General features: G+C 34.4%; 1 protein-coding gene across 4 annotated transcripts in view; it reads left to right on the forward strand.

The window, feature by feature from the left end:
* CDH10 (cadherin 10) overlaps nt 1-18,053 on the forward strand; it is a 94,527-nt gene that overhangs the window by 50,023 nt on the left and 26,451 nt on the right. For all 4 annotated transcript variants that reach the window (XM_059472307.1, XM_059472315.1, XM_059472325.1 and 1 more), the window contains exon 3: nt 11,063-11,357. In XM_059472307.1, coding sequence (XP_059328290.1) covers nt 11,063-11,357 — 295 coding nt within the window. The remainder of the gene's footprint in view (nt 1-11,062; nt 11,358-18,053) is intronic.

The following is an 18,053-nucleotide window of genomic DNA, read 5'->3' on the forward strand; positions in this document are numbered from 1 at the left end:
TTAGAGATGATAATATGGGATACTTTGTCTCTTCCACACTCAAGAACAGCTGAGAAAAGATGCAACTAGTCTTTCTGACCATTTGGTTTAGAAGCTGGTTTATGTTACAAAAGTGCTTTTCTTGGTTTTATTCCTAAAATATTTTAATAGTTTTCTTAGTAATTATATGTAATTTAGAAGTACATATGTTACAATATAGGAATTAATAGAATAAATTACACTTGATATGCAGAAACATGAAGTAGTAATACAGATTTCTTCTTTCTATATTAAGAACTCCATCTTCTAATGACAGCATTTGCATATCCATTTTGATGTATGACATTTGCTGTGAAGTATGCATAAATTCAAATTTCTGAGTCTCCATGCTGATGATTGTAAATTCCATTAGAAATGGTATCTTTAGGAATTAGAAATATTTAAGAAATACTATCTTAGAGTGAATGTAATAATTAACAACTATTAGTACCTAGGCAATCTTGGATAGAAATTATCTATTTTAATACCAAATTATTAAAATGACATTGATATTTTAAGTTTTGGCAGTGAGAAGATTGATTAATGCAACTCTGTGAGAGGTGAAGTAAATGGGGTGGGGGGGAGAAAAAGAGGGTTCCATTTTTTAAAATTTGTTTTAATGAGTAGGAATTTAAAGAAATGTCATGAAAATCCATTTTGAGAAAGGAAACTGGAAAGATGGAGTAAGGCAGTGTTCCAAGCCATGTTACTAAAATTTAAGAAAAGTTTTAATGATGTGAAAGTACTTGTAAAAAGTAAAATTAATGAGGCAAGTAGAATATATGATCTTCAGGAGAGGCCACTTGGTTACAGCCATACAGAAAATAAATACATCTATGAGGAGACAGAAAAAAGCATAACTTCTGTTAATTTATATAAGTTTTTAAAATTTAAATCTTTTACAGTACACTCATACTTTTAAAATACCTGTCCCTTGTGAGAACTACTGTGCAGATATACAGCCACATTTTTACACATTTTTGCTACTGAAGATGCCATAGAGGACTCAGAAATACCTCTAGCAATCAGCAGGATGTCTTAAGTCATTCAAAAAGGATAATGAGACTGCTATATAAATAATACAGTTGGAATATGAGGAAACTGCTTAATTACCTATTTAGTTAGGTCAGGTTATGTGACAGACCATTCTCTATGTGTCAGGAGTGGCATATTGTCTACTAAAAGCCAAGTGAAATAAATGAAATAGCTGGAGGACTGCTGATGGCTGTGACATTGGAAAGAGCTGCACAGGATAACCAAGGCTTGTCATTTAAGAATAATGGAAGAGATTTCAGTAATATTGATTTATTTCCTAGGAAAGGATAATGATATGCTATAGAAAACAAAGTCATTAAAGGAATAAGGAATACTATTTCAAGTGCCATGTAAAAGTCTCTATATCATAAAAGAGAATTAAGTTTTCTAGGGATAGTTTAGAATTCTTTTTACTATTGAAAGAAGAAAGTAGGAGCAAATAATACACAAGGCAAGAGCTAAAGCTTCATGGAAATGAACTAATTCTAGGGAAAAAAAAAAAAGAATGTAAAGGATTTCTTTTATTCTACAGGCAAAACATAAAACCCCACACAAAGAAAATGAAATAACAGCAGCGTAACTCATATAGTGTACTTTATTTGTAATTAGGAAAAGGGAGATTAGGTAAAGGGTGCTTTTGATGTCTTACAAATGTCAGCAAATGTCATTGAAGCTTTATGGAAATACTGGCTAGGCCTATCAGCTGATTACCGGAGTTCACATAAGTTAAAAAAAAATTTCATCAGTGATGTTGTCCACGGAACACATTTTTTGAAACCAGCAATTAACATTGCAAGGGAGAATAATTACTATGGAATACAGTTCTTAATTTGTATCACTCAAGATCACAATGGGCTTTTTGTCCCCAGTAAAAGTATTTGAGGAATAGAGTTCACTGGGGCTGATGATGCTGTCCTTTTGTATACGCCATAACATGCAATTCTCTGTATGATTTGTGCCAAGATTTACACCCAAATCTGGTTATTTTGGTACTTTGCACTCTGATAGTGGAATAAAATATGCTGTTTTGGTAGAAAATTTGTAATTAATTGTAATTATAGCTATGTACACAGCTAGTACAGCTAGTATTAATAGAAACATGATTAAATTCAATTAAATTTATTTATGTGATTGTAATTCCCTACATAATTGGGGTGCCTACAAGGTGTCTACAAGGAACCATTGTGGATAAATGCCCAAAGTGTCTCCAGGAACTTAGCATGCTAGGATTGCACTCTTGAATGCCTTTATGATAAAGCATGAGGCGTGTGTAGTAAACACAATGAGTTAGAGGCCTGCATACAGCTGCAGTACTCTGGTTTTGTTGGGAATATGGATATTTAGTGGAATGACTTGCTTGACTGAAGCGTTGAAATGGACAGATACAGACTCTTTAGGAAGGATGGGAAGGGGCACAAAGAGAGGGAGTTGCCCTGTGTGTGACAGAGGAGCTAGAGCACATGAAGCTCTGCCTGAGGATGGGAGAGGAGCCAATGGGGAGTTTATGGATTAGGATTAAAGGCAGGACAGGCAAAGGTGACATTATAATGGGTGCTTGCTGTAGGCCACTCGACCAAGAAGAACAAGATGAGGCTCTCTAGAAAGAAGTGGCCTCACCTTCACAGCAGTCCAAGAGAGGAGATCCTCCCTCTCTGCTCAACTCTGGGAAGGCCATGCCTGGAGTGCCGTGTCCAGTTCTAGGCATCCCAGAACAAGAGATGGACACACTGGAGAGAGTACAGCAAAGGATGCTTAAGGCACTGGAGCATCTCACAAATGAGGAAAGGCTGAGAGAGAGCAGCTCTTTGTACCAGAGGAGAGAAGGCCCGGGGAGATCTTATCAATGTACACAAACACCTGAGGGGAGGGGACAAAGAGAACAGAGCCAGGCTCTTTCCTGAGATGCCCTGTGATAGAACCAGAGGCAATGGGCACAAACCAAAAAGCAAGAGGTTCCTCTGAACAGCAGGAAACACTTTTTTCCTGTGAAGGTGATAGCACTGGAAAAATCATGCTGGAATGTAATTTTATGTAATGATTCAAATTACAACTTCTTTATTTAGTTGCTGGTATGTACACAAGATTTTTCTTGAGAATAGTGTTCCCTAGAATAACAGATTTCATAATTTACTAAAAGAGGAGACAAACTTGATGGAAAAATAAAAATATGAGTTGCATTTAAGAGTTTATACATATTCCATCTCTTTTCTATCACTGATCGTCATTTAATGCCTACCTGTTTAGGGTTATAAGATTTCTCTCCTGGGTATATAGTCACACTGATTTCACTATGATATATATGAGGTCAGGATTGATACAGGACATCTTCATCTCTCTTTTTTTTAGTTGCTGTGATTAAAAATAGTATCAATTCAGACTCATCAAAAGTCTCCTGAAATGCATAAAAACATACGTCAGCTCTCTCCTTCTGTCTCTTCCCTTCCTTGGGATTGAATTTAACAATAGTACTCAATTATTGTGGACATCACTGTTTTGGAGATTATTAAAATAGCTTTTATTCCTTAATTTTGATATACAGTCTCCTCTTAAGTTGACATTTTCCACTTCCTGGGTTGACAGACATTGTTATACATTTCTGTGTGATAAATACAGAGTATACATGAAAAGAAAAAACATATATCATAATGGTAGAAAACCTTCAAAGCTCTTACCAATTGACATGTTACAATGATTTCAGATGGAAACAAAGACAATATTTCCAAAGACAATATTGTGTAACGTGTTTTTAAATGGCCTCCAGCAGTAGGCAAAATAAACCAAGCATCAACATTTTAAATTTTATTTTATTTTTAAAAATACAATACTTTCTATGTATAGTGCAAATTATACATTAGGATATAAAAAACTAACTGTTTCAATGGTTATTTTGTTAATAACTAGGTTACTTTAGGAAAACATATATGAACATACATATCATAAAATAATACTTGTTTACAAATAACCCCAAACCTACAATTGGTTCTTACAACCACTCTTTTGTGATTAGTGCAGAGAGCATAGGAATAAGTGGTGACTTTTCCTTTAAAAAACCCTCAACCTAAACAGACAAACTCCTGCATTTTAAAATACATGAAGCTATTGTGAATTCAGTTAAATAAAAATATGTGCTGTCTTAGCATATTTGCCTTCCTAGGCTGTTCCTTGGTGGAATAGAGAAATTGTTCTGGAAGCTGCTTATTCCTTTATGCAATATTTAATACTAATTATTTTTAGGCAAAAAACATAGCACATAAAACACATGGATGTTAAAAAAACCCTCCAACCAAGTCTGAGGAAGATATTAACAGGTATTTATTCTGAGACCACAGGACAGAGACAACTCGTAGAAGTAGGAATGTAGGCTTGTGCCATATTGATTTCAGTAGGAGGAGAGCTGAACAATGTTTCTTTGTTCAGTCCAGTGTTTTAATGAATGGGGACCTGGACAACTGCGATGGGTCAGGACTTTTTCTTCTCTTTAGCACAAGAATTCCCTTCTGCTCACTCATAGCCATGTATTGGAGGTGCCAGGAAGTAAGGGCACTTCAGGTCTACTGGCACTTCTTTCTGTCTTTTCCTAATGTACAGATTTTATTTATTACATGAAAATTGGAAGACACTATGCATATTGGCTTATGCAAGAACATTTTGGTGTATGAAATTCAATTAGTCTCTCATCTTAGCTCAATGTTTGTGTGTCTTCTGGAGTGGAAGCTACAACAACCTAATGAAGCCGAAACTTTCTTGTTCCAACTCTCTGAACATCAGATAAGGACCTTGGTTTGAGGAGGGAGATTGGGAATTGGCAAATTGACTTAGAGCATCTATGAAAGACCTTTTGCTGCTGCTCATATGATGTATCTTAAAAAAAAAATCCAGCCTTTCTCACCTGAAATCCTAGAATATTTTGTCAGTGACAAGACTATTTACCTTCTTCAGGCTTGACTCTTCCCTTTAAAATAATCTACAATAAGAGGAAAAATATACCGATCTAGTGATGAAAAAATGTGTTTGTTGTATGGTTATTTTCTGGAAATTGAGAATCTTCAAGATTCTATCAGTAATGAAAACTGTAGGGAGCTGTGAAAATTATAATTCTATCTATGTGATGGTATTTCAGTCAGGGATCCGGAAAGAAATGCTAAAAAAGTATATTAATGTTAATTTATATCTTACCATTTTAAAATATTGTTAAAAACAAACAAATATTTTGAACATCTAGGAACTACTGTGAAATTTATCAATAAAAATAGTGGAAAATAATTTTCTCTTTCCTTTTGATAATGAATCAAGTTAAGCAAACACAGTCTGAAAATAGTCTGCATTGCAGGCTGGAGTTTTTAATTTCCGTTTCTTGCAAAAGAATTTCAGAGTACTCCTAATCTTACATTACTTGTTACACTTCCAGTTTAGTTTGCTCATCCCTTATCTTTCCCAGTCTCACAAAGCATTTTTTTAAATCTTTTTCCTTTCTGCCTGTCTCCTCTTAAATAATATACAATATCACAGTCCTGGTAAACTGACTGTATAACTGAGTGAGAAAACTTAATGTGTGACATGTCTGAGTAAAAATTAGTGCAAATTACAGAATCACTGAAAAGAGTTCCTTAAAATGTTAGCTTTGGATACATTAAATAAGTGAATTTCTTTGGCGAGTAAATGTGTCTGAGAGCCATGACTGTTACACCTGTCAGCTGTGAGGATATCACACACAGGACATGAGCCGGTCTGAAAATCTTTAGCAGTAAATGCAGCTACTGTTAAACAACTGTCTCATTTAATAGTTCAGTTCATGATGATTAAAATAAATATCTCCATTGTGGGAATTCTGTATCAATTATTTTCTGCTGACTTCATGTCAAATCTTCCCACTGTTGTGATTATGTTTAGAGACACAATCATTCCTATTCGACTAAGTATCCAGTCAAGTTGCTAACAGTAAGTGTGCACTAGAACAATGAGTGAAATGGCAAATGCTTCTATGGTGTATTCTGGCTTCACATTGCTAATATAATTACTAACAAAAAAGCTAATAGGTTACAATTTGCCCTGAAACTTATCCTCAGAATTAGGAGATGCTCTGGACTTATTTGTATAAAATCTAAAAGATAGACTAATTCAAGAGTGTACTGAGGTTTCATTGTTCCTTTGATAATAGAATTAAATTGAAATATTGACACATTGCCGAAGAAAGTAGAAAAAAAAAAAAAGTTGCAGTATATAATTAAAATTACTGCTATGAAGTAAGAGATTAAGAGTCCATTTAGTGAGTTAATAATAATATAGTCTGTCAGTTTGCAAAGACTACAAAAACTTTAAACTGTTTTGGAAGGTGTCCTATACATTATAGTGTATTAAATTAAGATTAAAAATAACTTGAACTGCATTAATGCCTACAGTAAATTTTCTAACTCAAGGGAGGTGTCTTAATGCACTCATATTTGGTGTGTAGTTATTTGGATACCAATCTCTGAAAAATCATAGAGAGAGTTCTGAATCAGACATTCAAATAGAAATATGTGTGACAGATCTTAGAGTCTATCTCTCATTGTCATAAATCATTTTGAATTCCAGAAGTAGCTTGTATGATAAAATAGATCTGACTAGCCCAATCTTCTCTCTGGTTTTCCCAGTAGCATGCTGTCACTTTTTCGTGAAAATAGAATTAACACTTTGTATGGTATTAGAAAAAAAAGTCCACCTACTTTATACTCATTTTGGGAGATTTCAGAATTGTGTGGATTTCATGGGGAAAGATGGGGAGAAATCCCAAAATCCTGAGTCGGCAGGTTTGATTTGAATCATTGGATGTTAATTAACAGGGATTTCCTGTGTTGCAATTTTTGAAGCAGAATTACTATGTTATTCAACTAAAGTATTCTGAAAATATTTTTACAAAGGTCTTTTACAGATCTAAAAAGTTATTGAGCTGAATTTGATTGGGTCATTTTTTTGTGAGCTCATTTTATTTATGGTTACATTTACCCTAAAGAAGGATGTAATATGTTCATTAACCCTGTGTTTTTCCCACAAATTAATAAAAAGTAAACCTCTCTTAAAACCGTTTTTTGTGTCTGCCTTGGATTGCTAATTCAGTTTCATTTTTAAGTATTCACATAACAATCCATTTTGTGCCCCTCTGTAAATATTATCTTCCATTTAACAAGCTCTTCCTTTTTTATTTATATGAAATCCTTCTGGATTAAAAATGTTATTCAACCAATTTAGATAGAAGAGATGCAAAAATATCATAGTAATTGCAATTACTGTATAATGAAACAGGGGTATATAAAATAATACCAACTGACATTCTGATTTCCTATGAAGTCAGAAAAAATACACATAAAATACATATACCAGTGCAGCTGAAAAGGGAAGTATTTCTGTGGAAGAACATCAAGAAATTCAGGAGTTTGCAAAATAACAGTGACGGATATGAAAACAAAACCACATCTTAACAGCTGATCATTTTGTGCAATGAAATTGCTAAATGAAACAGATGTCTTTCCATTTCTCAGCTTGGCTGACATGAATCACAGATGCCCATTAGCTAAAATAACTATAGGAAACACTTTATGCTAAAAGTAGCAGAAAAATATTTCACAGAATATTTTTTTTAGTATTTGAGTAAAATGAAAAAAACTCTGCAGCACTGTTAGACAAAGTGTTCATGCATTTTGGAGTTGGGTAATGATTCACCAAACAGGGCTGTGAAGCACCTTGGGCAGACTTTAGTCACCTTGAGTCCTCTAGTAACATCTGGTTTGAATTGAGAACTGAAAAAACAAAATGGGAGGTATTCTCTTTTGTTGTTTAACTATATTACAAATTTTCAGCCCTTGAATTATGTCTGGAAGACTTGTTCATTTTATCTATAGCTTTGTGTTTCCTGATCACTCAAAAAGACCTGAAAGGTTTTTCTGAATTTGAAGTTTTTTTACCATAACTCTGGACTCCTATGTATATACATATAATTTAAATTGGATTATCAAACCAAAGGCATTATTAATATCTTTTTAGTGAGCATAGTGTTATAGCTTAAAGTGTTCTTCTAACTATGTATGTTTGTATTCCTTTTATGTTACTGTGAGGTCCAACTCTTGGCTCCCCAGAAGTCTTTATATGGTTGTCTCAAAGTCCTATATTCAGGTCCTTTTCCAAACTTTTTGCTAATATATGTGTGGGGAAAAACAAAAAGTCCCAAAACCACACAAACAAAAAAAAACCCCACAAGTAGGAAGTTTGAATTTGGCAGAGGTAATAGGTTAATGATTTTGTGGGCATAAAAAACATTTTTAAATCACCTCACTAAGGCTTAAACATAGCTACAGGAGAGGCAATGGGAAATCAATAATGACGGTACCTTACATGTTAGACAAATGACTGTGTTAAAAGATCTTTGCACACTAAATTGGATTTAAATATAGATGTTCAAAAGCTTTATATTTTGTAGTGCAGGGATTTTCTTAGTTTTCTGATTTAGTTTTCTTCACCATACTGTTCAGGCTTCAAGTGCCGGGCAATATTTTAAGGCACCAGAATATGATTATTGGGATTGCTAAATTGTTTTACTAGTTCCTGGCATGGTTTTGTTAAATATAACTGTCCAAAACAATTTACATGCATCATCCGTATGTTAAGTTTGGCCAGACACTGTTGCTGGGAACTGTTTGCATGGAGTTATTCTGTTCTGGAGATAATGTATTAGAATGGATTTTGCCAGGCTGCTTAATGGTTTCTGAGTGAAATGACAGGCACTGCAGCACCAATACACTATTTTAACCTTTTGTGAGAATTAATAATACCAGACCTGGGTTTGGAAAGCATCTGGGAAAACTGCAAGGTGCCCATTTAAAGATCCCATTCAAACAGAACCTTATTTTATATTTCTGTCACAGGTCTCAGGAAAAGCATGCTCTTATCATGCTCTTCATCATTCTGGTATGAAAATATTTCATAGAGTGGCCATATATTTCAGCGATGAGTTCCTAGGACCAAAATATTTTTAAAGTGAAATTATATTCTAGGAAGACATGGAGAAAAAAACACTCAAGAACTACCTACACTAGATGACATTTTAAAATGGAACACAGCTTGGAAGATGCTGTCAAGTCCGTTAAAGAAGGGTGAAAGGGTTAATTGGAGGCATGAAAGGTCACAATTTTTGTGAGCCATCAGGAGAGAGATTAAAGCTCACTTTAAAAATTCATTCCTCAAAAGAGGTGTGAGAATGGCTTGCAACCTTCAGTTTGAACTCATTAAGAGAAACAGAAGGAAAAGAAAGAAAAATATCTATTTGCAAAGGATTTTTCTTAACATCTACCTTCTTACTCTTTGTGTTTGGTGGAGTTTCATAATTTTTTATTTGTTGTAGAATGAAAAGAAACAGTAAGAAAATACTTTGTAAACATGCACGTGTGTAGTGTAAGCCAAGTTTAATGGGTCTAAATACTTTCATGTAGAAAATCAAAGTTCAGAACATGATAGTATTCAAATTTCTACCATGAAGGCTTTGATCCAAGATGCCTGGTGAGTTCTGTCTGTTCCACGTATATCAAGTCTGTGGGAAATATTCAGTGTTTGAAAATTTTTCACAACATCAAGTCTGCGGGATGTATTCAGTGTTTGAAAATTTTTCTCAACATCAAGTCTGTGGGAAATATTCAGCGTTTGAAAATTTTTCACAATATAAAAGTCTACTGTTTGACTTTGGCTTATCCCACCAGTCCACTCTGTATGCTTGGTTTCAGCACAAAAGACAAGGATAGACAAATTCGAAACCACAATAATGAAATATTTTTATTCTAATACTTGAAACAGTTGCTATGGAAGATAACATGAGGGCATCACAGATGAAAAAGAAATATTTTCATGGCTGCAAAGCAAGGGAGGGTATTTATACTATGCTACATGTATAACATTTTTCATTATCTGAAATGGAGGCTTAAATTAACAAAAACTCTTCACATGACTAAATATAATCTTCCTGTGGATTTAATCAGTGCTGTAATTACGTGTGCAAATAACTGTTTTTAGAAGGGAAAAAATGCACCAGTTCCTAAACTGGAAGATTTTGCTATTTTTTGAGTGTGATTTCAAAAAAAATGTATTTGCACTTCAGTTTTGTAATAAGAGCTTCTACTTTATTTGATCCTTCTGCTGAACTCAAAACTAAGTTTACTAAAAAGAATATATATCATGGTGAAAATAAATGCGAGTGCCAGATTCTTTCAGCTAATTATGGAATTAATGAGATTGGAAGGACCTTTCCAACAAGATGTTTAGAGAAATTATGCTAAATGTATCCAAAAGATCAAATGAGCCATCATCTACGTGGGTGTGCTGAACAACAAAGCATAATTAAATAATTTTCCATATAAAGGCAGTCAGGACTGCAAGTTAGGTATGTGAAGTTAAGTTTTATACAACTTAAATAATGAGTGTTAAATCAATACTGAATGCTTAATAAATTTGGGTGGTTTTCCTTTAGTCTATTTACAGTAGTTGATAAAGTGCAAGTGAAAATGACTTAAAATCAAATGTTCCCCAATTTGGGAGGAGTATAAATAATATGAAATTAAATTTTTAAAAATATATTATTTCATTAAATCAGTGGTTCTGTTTTCCTTAATTGTCTTGTATTTTGCCATGTTCTTTATCTGCTTAGTGAATTTACAACTAGCACAGCAGTTGTGAATTTTTAATAGGATCTCTTCAAGGAAAGAAAAGGTCAGTATTAACATAAAAATCTTCTTTAAGAATGTGGTGCAGAGGTTTCTTAGCAGAGAACAGGTGTTGCTGCAAAAAATCTTCCAGAACAGCCAAGTTGAAAGATTCTGAGAACTAAGTTAGGAAACTGGCTGTCAGTCAGTGGTGAATAAAAATTACATTCTTAATGGTATCAACCACATATGTGGCATACAGAATTACTTAAAATATAATATTGATATTTAAAAACAACCATTCTTTTCATTGCTTTCAAACAAAGTACTGTCTTCTTCCATTTCAGCTTCATTCTGACCAGGATAAAGGAGATGGATCCCTCAAATACATTTTGTCAGGAGATGGGGCTGGCACTCTTTTTATAATTGATGAGAAAACAGGAGATATTCATGCAACTCGGAGAATTGACAGGGAAGAGAAAGCCTTTTACACCCTGCGTGCCCAAGCTATCAACAGAAGAACTTTGAGACCAGTGGAACCTGAGTCTGAGTTTGTCATCAAGATCCATGACATCAATGACAATGAACCAACATTTCCAGAAGAAGTTTACACTGCTAGTGTTCCTGAGATGTCAGTAGTAGGTGAGTTCTCTGTACTGAGGTACAAATGCCTTTTCTCTTGACAAATTATTTCCACATCTTTTCAAAAGTCAGTCATGTGCAGAGTTCTACCTGATAAGTTTTTTTTTTTCATTTTGACATATTTGTTCAAATACTGAAAAGGCATTCAGAACCAGATTTTTATGATCTAAGATCTGTTTCTACTTGGAATGTCCAAATTATTGGCTTTACAGTTCTTTGGAATATAAATATTATAGATAGTAGGTGAATGGTGAATCATCCTCCTCCTCAGGAACTGTTAGAATAAGATGACTAAATTAGCCTGTTTAAAGCTCAATATTTTTTTTCTTTCATTTTCACTGCAAGTTCTTAGTGGTTGTAAGCACCGAATGGAGAGCTGTCTCCACTCCCTCTGTGGGTGAGGAGAATTATATATTGACTCATGCACTGTTGATGCACTGTCTGAAGGTAGACACCCTCTTTATTTGCTTTTCTGTCACTTTTTTACTGTATAGACAAATCCTCTTGCGCTTTCACTTCCTTAACTCCATCCACAAATGACACCTTCATGAATGTTAAACAGCTGTGTGACTTGATCTTTCCTCTCTTTGCAATGTATTTTCAGATCCTATCTTAACTACAGAGTTGTGGCCTGGATCATGCCAGCTGGTGAATTTTATAACCAATAACATTTGGAATATGACTTATTATTGATATTAGTGCATACAATTCATTAAGAATAATTTTTAAAAACTTAAAAATATATTATGTTTCTTTTAAAATATAATAATAATTAATTAATTAATTGTATAAATGTAGCTATTATAATATTAAGTTCTAAAAATTCAGAAAACAAACAATGCATTCAATGTAATTTTAGGCTATTATTACCATTTTAATCACCTCCACTGCCTGAATAGGTCAAACAGGTATTTTAGATTACTAAATTAGCCTGTTGAGATGATAAGTTTTTAAGATGTCCTAAATATATAGGTATTGATAATTTAGTACTTGACTTCAAGGACCTTGGAAAATGCTAAAAGAGAAAAAAATACATAATTATTGAGAGAGAATGCCCTCAGCAAATCTGTGCAGCAATGTATGGAAGCATAATACTAATATCTTTTTGTTCTTAATATTTCAATCTGCTTTCAGTTTGTGATTGAATCAGTTTTTACAAATCCAGCATTCAGCAAGTGGTTTTTATTGTAAAGGAAAATAAAATTTATAAAGAAAGTTAAAGAAATCTGACAGGTGAATGTGTAGGCCTGTACTGAAATCTCATCAAATCAGCCCACATAAAGAGAAGAACTGAAAAATCTTCCACCTTTACTGTTCCAAAATCTAACAGTGTGATACCAATTTACTAACATACTGGTCAGTTTTCTAAACTTCCATAAACATATACAGCTTTAGGCAGAGCATCTTGAAAGTGCATCCTGGGGGAACATTTCTGGAGCATTTTCTAGAGAAGCATTTGGCTCGATTACAGGAGGGCTGAAAAAGTATGTCTCAGATTTTCAACTTTATTTCTCATGTTCTTTCTGTAAATTACAAAATGAATAGTTTAAAACATGATCGGAAAGATATAATAAAATTAATCATTGTTTTCATTAAATATTATGTTATTATATAATACTAAGTTATAAGCTATTGTTTCTTCATTTCATCAGTCTCAATTCCATAAATAACATTTTTTCTTTAAGTGTTCTCAAACATTCACAGCATTATTTCAATGCTTCTGAAGTATTCAGATAGCAAGGTTCCTGTGTATCTGTATAGCTGTACATAGCTCATAAAATTTGGAAACTGCAAAATATCAGCATTAAAACAACAAAAAATGAGATAACATGATAAGAAAAATATTTAGAAAACAATAATTTATAGAAAAACAAAGAGCAACAAACACACCAACTTGGGTGTACAGTGTGTTAACCTTGAATCTTAAATAAATAGCTGGGCTGAAACAAATTGACTTCATTTTGTCAATAAAATTATAATAATTAGGAGAATTATAACTCAGTTCAAATTTATCATGTTCCTGGATTTTATAAATGCAGTCATTCAGCTGCTAGAGTGACTGACTGTCTACCTGATAGGCAACATTTCTTTGAGCTTTATTACTTTTCGCTTTATGTCTGCTCCCTAGAGGTTTATATTCATCTGTAGTCCATAAGAGAATGACGTGATTTTATAAAGTATTCATCAAAGTTGATTTATAAAGTATTCATTTCTTCATAACACTAATTTAATTCTCCAACTTAAAAAAAAAATCTACTCAGTAATCTGAAAACTAAAGGCTAAAGGAAGAAGGAGAGAAGTCTTCTAAAAGAATAAGCTGCATAACACTTTTGAGAAAAATAGAACTAATTAGAAATTGTGAAGTCATTATGTTAAAATTCTTCACATTTTGGTACAACAATAATATATTATCACATTGTTATTACAAAATATTTTTAAATTAGTATTTTTTTCTGGCATCATACAATTCAAGAATTTTTAGTACAGCAAATTCCATGAGAAATTTATGAAAAAAGGAACAATTACATTTTTTATTACAATTTCACTTCCTCATTCAAAGGAAAATGGGAATAAATTCTGACATTTCTCTATTTTTTTCTCTCTGGACCTTTTTTTTTTTTAGTTATGGTATTGTGAGCAGCCCATTACTTGCCCAGTACTGTTGGCCATGGGCTAAGAAACTGTCAGGCTTGATGTAAGGCATGCAGATAGAAATTGCAGTCTTGGATGTAATTGCACATTCCGTTAAATGTCCCCTGTAGTAGTCACTTCTGTGAGAAAGTAGAAACAGTTAATTTTTCTATAAATGTCTGCAAACATTAAGAGGAGTTTATGATATTAATATTTTCACAGTGATAGGTACCAGAAAGAGAAATTACAAAGCTAAATTACTATGGCCCTTACCTGAATAGAGGTGAGTTACATGGTTCTACAGAAAGTGTGGTACTCTCAGGACTGTAATATTTTCATTATCTAGCCCAACATAGTCAACATGGTGTGGCACCATGCTACATATTGGGAGTCTGAGAAAGAGAGATATTGCTGGAACCACACCCTGCCTTTCCTGTGTCCAACCTGCCAAGCAGAGAGAATCCCAGGTGAAGGATTCCCTGTCCTCCTTCTGTTCCACTTGGCTGAATGCCATGACTTCAGGGACAGGGGAGAATCGTGGCAAGCTCCTGCCCAGTCCTGCAGGTGCATCTGTTCCACAGCTGCCTCGCTGTCACAGGTGCCCTTGCAGGGGTGCTGCTATCTCCCCTCTCTGCTGATTTGCAATAAGACACGAGAAAATCAAATGGAACTGTGGCAAGGGAAGCTCTAATTAGACATTAGGAAAAGGATCTTCCTCGAGAGATTGGTCAGTCACTGGAACAGGCTCTCCAGAAAAGTGTCAGAGTGTCTTGAATGCTTCTCTTAGTCATATGGTCGAGTTTTAGGTAGTCCTATGAGAAGCATTAGAAGTTGGACTTGTGATCCTTATGGGTCCTTTCCAACCCAGTATATTAGATGATTCCATGACAGCATTATCCACCAAAAATACATATATATTCTTATAGGATGACTTGCACTCCTGCTACTATTGGTACATCTAAGTTCAATAGTTTACTATCAATCAGGTGTAAAGGCTGGACCACTAGACAGACACATAAACATACCCATTGTTTTTTAAGATACTAGCTTATTCAAAACATCTACACAGAGAAGGTTCCTTATGTATAAAAGTAGGATTGTACAGTATAGTAAAATGGGGTGAAAAGAAAAATAAAATACATTACACTTTCACTATCAAAGATGAAAGTGGACCTTGTGCACATGGATGGTGCAGATTGAGATCAGATGTCATGCCTCCTATTGGAGGACAGAACACTGGAACAATTGTCTTTGTTCATTGTTTCCAATTCCTGTGGAAGTAAACATAGTCTTTCATATGTATATTCATCACACAAGCAATGTTTCATAGATAATAAATATTTACTCTTTTTTTTCTTTGTTATACATAAAATCCGTATCAGTCTTTATCATGACTACTAACTTACAACTTGTACCTGTGCCTCGCATTTATGTTGTGCTTTGTCTGTGTTCTCAAAACCTTGGCCATCACCTGGTGACTGCATTCTCTGTCCTGGTACTGAATATCAGTGTTTCAAATTGCCTTAATCTTATCTCTACTGTAAGAAGTGTCAAAAAAAACCCCAAAAGTCAGCTATTCTGCAGTTTTGCCACTGTGTTGTCTATTTCTGTAAAGCAGCTACAATGGTGAGGTCTTCATATGAACCTTGCATGCACTTATCTGGATACCAGAAAGAAGAGAAACATGGTATCACACCATGCAAAGAAAAGAATGAAATGCTTATATAACAAAACCTTGGAGTGATTGAAATCTGTGCACCCTTGGAGAACAGGGTTTGCTCCATCCTGAAGTTTCCTGTACTAGAAGGAAAGATAAGGTGATCAGAAAGTCAGAAAAGCACTATTGAGTCTTTATCTACTCCATATGCCTCCATCCATAAACCTTATCAAGTCCTGATGTAGCCACGCACCAGCCTCTTTCAGACCACAAGAGCAGTTTTGATTTCTTCCTCCGGCTGTGGTACTAACCAGACAGACACCGGAGGATATGGCTATTTCTATTATCAAATAGAGTGTTTTACAAAGGCCCATAAATTCTTTGTTGTCTTGTTCATCTTTCTTTTGTTGCTTATTAAACATTGAAAAGGCAGACATAAATGGGCCAGCTTCAGGATCTCACAGCTGGGTCGATATCCGAGAAGACAACTTATTCTCCTGAAGTCTTTGTACTGATTACTGGATTTTTATCTTCTTTCACTTTTTCCTTTCCTTACTTTCAGAGTTTGTGACCCAGACGGTTTTGACGACAGTCTTCTGCTCTGTCCATCATATTTTTTACCTATCTCTTTCTGCTCATTTGGAGATTTCTTTTCAGAACTGCAGATAGTCTATTTTCCTCTAGGTGGATTTTCCTGTGGAATTTGCCTATTAGTGTGTTTTTGAAAAGTTTTCAGAACTTTCTCTTTAGACCTCTTTTTATATATTTATATATCTTCCCAGCTTATATGTTCTATAATCATTCCCTATCCTTATTGCATCTTGTAGCTTTTCTGCTTCTAAATTAGGGATATCAATATATGATATTCAGAAGATGTAACCTCCTTCTGAGTTTACGTGTGATGTACAGGGTGCCCTGTTGTTCTGTCATCTCTACCTCTTATCATATGTTTTTCTTTCTCTTTAGACAGCAGTTAGAGCTGCTTAACTTTTTACCCTAACTTCTTCTATACTCCCTCATTAGTGCTCTTCACCAGTTCGCAATGCTTAGTCCGCTCTGCCATGGAATTCATCTTATAACACCTCCTTCTGGTTTCCTACTAAGATATTTCAAAAACTTTTTTTTTTTTTTTTCATACAAAGTTCTCTCAACAAACACTTTTGCATCTTCTGACTTAGGACATTTCAAAAACCCAAATCAGGATTTTTTTTTTTACAGAGTTTTATTTCACTCTGCACACAAATCCTGCCATTAGGAGATGAAAAAAAAAGTTAAAAAAAACTCCAAAAGCAAAACAAAATCCCATCAAGCTAAAATATTTTTCCTTAAAAAGGACATCTTAAAATAATTGAAATTATCCAGTCCTTTGCTTGTTTGCAACTTATTGTTTTCTAATTTACAGGACTATCTTGTAGTCAAAGATCTTTCTGACATTGAGTTCTCTGAACATGCCGCCCTTTTCAGTTCTTTTCTGTATTCTGCAGCTTAAAATAGATTATTTCAGAGGAAAACATGTGTCGTTATTTCTGGGGAAAATAGGTGTCATTATTTCCTGTCTTTTCCACTAAAAACAGCAGAAAAATTCTATTAATTTGGCTTGTTATTTGTATGGATAATTTACTATAGAGGGTACTTACTCTAGTTAAGTATCACATAACTCAGCTGGGAGTAAAGAAAACAAAACCTAAGCTTACAATCCATCTCTACAGTGGATATTTTGTGGATTCCTTTTCCTAGATAATTATTTCCAGTGATTTTTATCTAATATGTATGCATCATAAATAAATTGTGAGGTCAAAGTCATTAATACTTGTATTGTGTTTGAAGATGCTTGCAGAAAACAGCAGCAAGGGCCAAATATATTAATTACTGTTATAGTCCTAGACTCTAGGGAGAGTCAAACACTACAATTAAAGTTATGTTAAAATATGCCTTCTGAGAGCTACAATAATCTGCCAAAAGACTGTTTGTTTCTGGACCAAGTTTACCACTATTGAATTCTAGTTCATGGTATGTAAAATAGGCAATTATGCCAGAAGAAAATAACAGAATTCACTGGTGTGTTATTAATAACATAGATGGTGCCTTATTCATAGATTCATAGAATGGTTTGAGTTGGAAGGGACCTTAAAGATCTCCTAGTTCCAACCCCCCTGCCATGGCAGGGATGTCACCTGCTGACCTCATTGCTCAGAACCCCATCCAGCCAGGCACTGAGCACTGCCAAGGATGGGACAGCTAAAGCTTCTCTGGGAAACCTGTTCCAGTGCCTCACCACAGTCACAGTAAAGCATTTGTATTTATATCTTATTTAAAACTGGTCTCTTTCAGTTTGCAGCCATCCCCCCTTGTCCTATCCCTACATGCTGCCCTTGTAAGATGTCCATCTCCATCTCTCCTATATGTAA

This window comes from Ammospiza nelsoni, chromosome 1 (assembly GCF_027579445.1).
Source record: "Ammospiza nelsoni isolate bAmmNel1 chromosome 1, bAmmNel1.pri, whole genome shotgun sequence".
Taxonomy (NCBI): Eukaryota; Metazoa; Chordata; class Aves; order Passeriformes; family Passerellidae; genus Ammospiza; species Ammospiza nelsoni.